This window comes from Chaetura pelagica, unplaced genomic scaffold, assembly GCF_000747805.2.
Source record: "Chaetura pelagica isolate M959 unplaced genomic scaffold, ChaPel_1.0 scaffold226, whole genome shotgun sequence".
Classification (NCBI taxonomy): domain Eukaryota; kingdom Metazoa; phylum Chordata; class Aves; order Apodiformes; family Apodidae; genus Chaetura; species Chaetura pelagica.
The window spans coordinates 336194-338071 of NW_009953495.1; the positions used below are offsets into that span (position 1 = coordinate 336194).

Sequence of the window (1878 nt, forward strand, 5' to 3'; positions counted from 1 at the left end):
ACATAAACAAGTCCACTCTTTTTTTTGCCTACAGTGGTTTATTCCTTTGCTGTCCCCTCTAGTAAGACCACAAGTGTTTTTACAGATGCATAGAGATTGGGAACTGGTCTGGATTAAAACTATCCAGTGAGGGGGTTTGGCAGGTTGTTTTTAACCAAACCAGTAGTGTGACTTGGTTCACCACCTTCAGGATCATTGCCTGCCTATTTATTTTCTAAGTATGAATGTGTGCCTACATGTTTCCTTTGAGAGGGCGGGATCAAAGAAGGGTAGGTATGATTCCTGGTTACGATACGTAAGATACTGCATTAAATTTTTTAAATCTTACTGTAACAGACGTAAAAATATTATGTTTCTGATGTATCTCATCCCCTCTTCTATTCTTTACTAATACAAACAGGAATTCAGAAGCGTGAAGCCATCAATTGCCGAAAGATTCGACACTTTGAGAACAGGTTTGCTATGGAAACGCTCATCTGTGAACAGTAATGAGGAATATTACTGTTACAGGAGACTTAAAAACTACAGTATGACCCCACCCTTTGTATTGTGTGCAGTGATTATTTTTTAAAATCTTCTTTTATGTAAGTAGTGGACCAGAGCTTTATTGCTGAACACCTTCCATACTTTTCATCTCATGATACATGTAAAATCAATATGTTTTAGGGTTTTTTTCCTTATTTTCAGGTGTGGTGTTCTTCTTATATTTGAATAGCAATTGTTTAAAAACTTAGTTGCTAGTGCATTTCATGTGATGAATCTTGAATACTGGGAAGACCAGGAAGTCTTTGAAATATCCACCAGGTTTTAATTAAGTAAAATTGAAAAGAATTATTAATGTACAAATGGACTGACTGCAAGAGCTACTTCTAACTGTAATATTACCTGCTATATAGTTTTTACAGCATATAGAAAAAGCTGTATTTGAATCTCCCTAACAAAGTGCAATTTGTTTTGTTTTTAAAATATTGTCACATTTTCCTTTTTAGATTAATTTCTGACTTGATGTTTTGAAATGGCAAGTGTTTGCTGTAACAATCTTTTAGAAAATTAAGAAGTAACTTATGTTACTAACTTGTATATAATCCATATATGTGCAATGGAAAATAAACCTTATAAACCTGTTTGTCTAAAAGTCTTGTGTTTTCTTTTGCTGCTGCTGTGGGTGTTGGGTTTTTTTCTGAGGAGGAGGGGACTACAGTTTAAATTTGAAGTTAAAATTAAAGCTTTTTACTTGTGGAGCTGTTTTTAAAAGCAAGAAGATAAAACAGAATAACTGGTGGCTGAGAAATGAAATAGGAACAGAGAAGCATGTTTTTCTGTTCCTTTTTCATTTAAAGACATTGTTGTGATGCTTGATTAAATTCTGGGTTGATATTTCCACAAAATACCTAACAACCAGAGTGGAGATCCAGAGCTGGCTTAATTATAGAATCATAGGGGTTGGAAGGGACTTCTGAGGATCATCTAGTTCCAACCCCCTTGCTGCAGCAGGATCACCTGGAGCACATCACACAGGAATGTGTCCAGATGGGTCTTGAAAGTCTCCAGAGAAGGAGACTCCACAACCTCTCTGGGCAGCCTGTTCCAGTGCTCCGTCACCTTCACAGTAAAGAAGTTTTTCCTCATGTTAAGGTGGAACTTTCTGTGTTGTAACTTGGTGCTGTTTCCCCTTGTCCTGTCACAGGGCACCACTGAAAAGGGAGTGGCCCATTCCTGACATCCACCCTTCAGGTATTTATAGACATTAATAAGGTCCCCTCTTAGCCTTCTCTTCCTAAGACTAAACAATCCCAGGTCTCTCAGCCATTCCTTATATGACAGATGTTCCAGTCCCTTAATCATCCTTGTAGCCTCCATTGGACTCTTTCCAGTATA

The 1878-nt window shown here is 37.4% G+C and overlaps 1 protein-coding gene across 1 annotated transcript in view; it reads left to right on the forward strand.

Annotated features, from left to right (window-relative positions):
• The window catches only part of ITM2B (integral membrane protein 2B), a 48337-nt gene extending 47202 nt beyond the window's left edge, over nucleotides 1-1135 (forward strand). The window contains exon 6 of the mRNA XM_009999079.1: nucleotides 401-1135. Within this exon, the coding sequence (XP_009997381.1) occupies nucleotides 401-489 (89 nt within the window). The 3' untranslated portion in view covers nucleotides 490-1135. The remainder of the gene's footprint in view (nucleotides 1-400) is intronic.
• The last annotated feature ends 743 nt before the right edge of the window (nucleotides 1136-1878 follow it).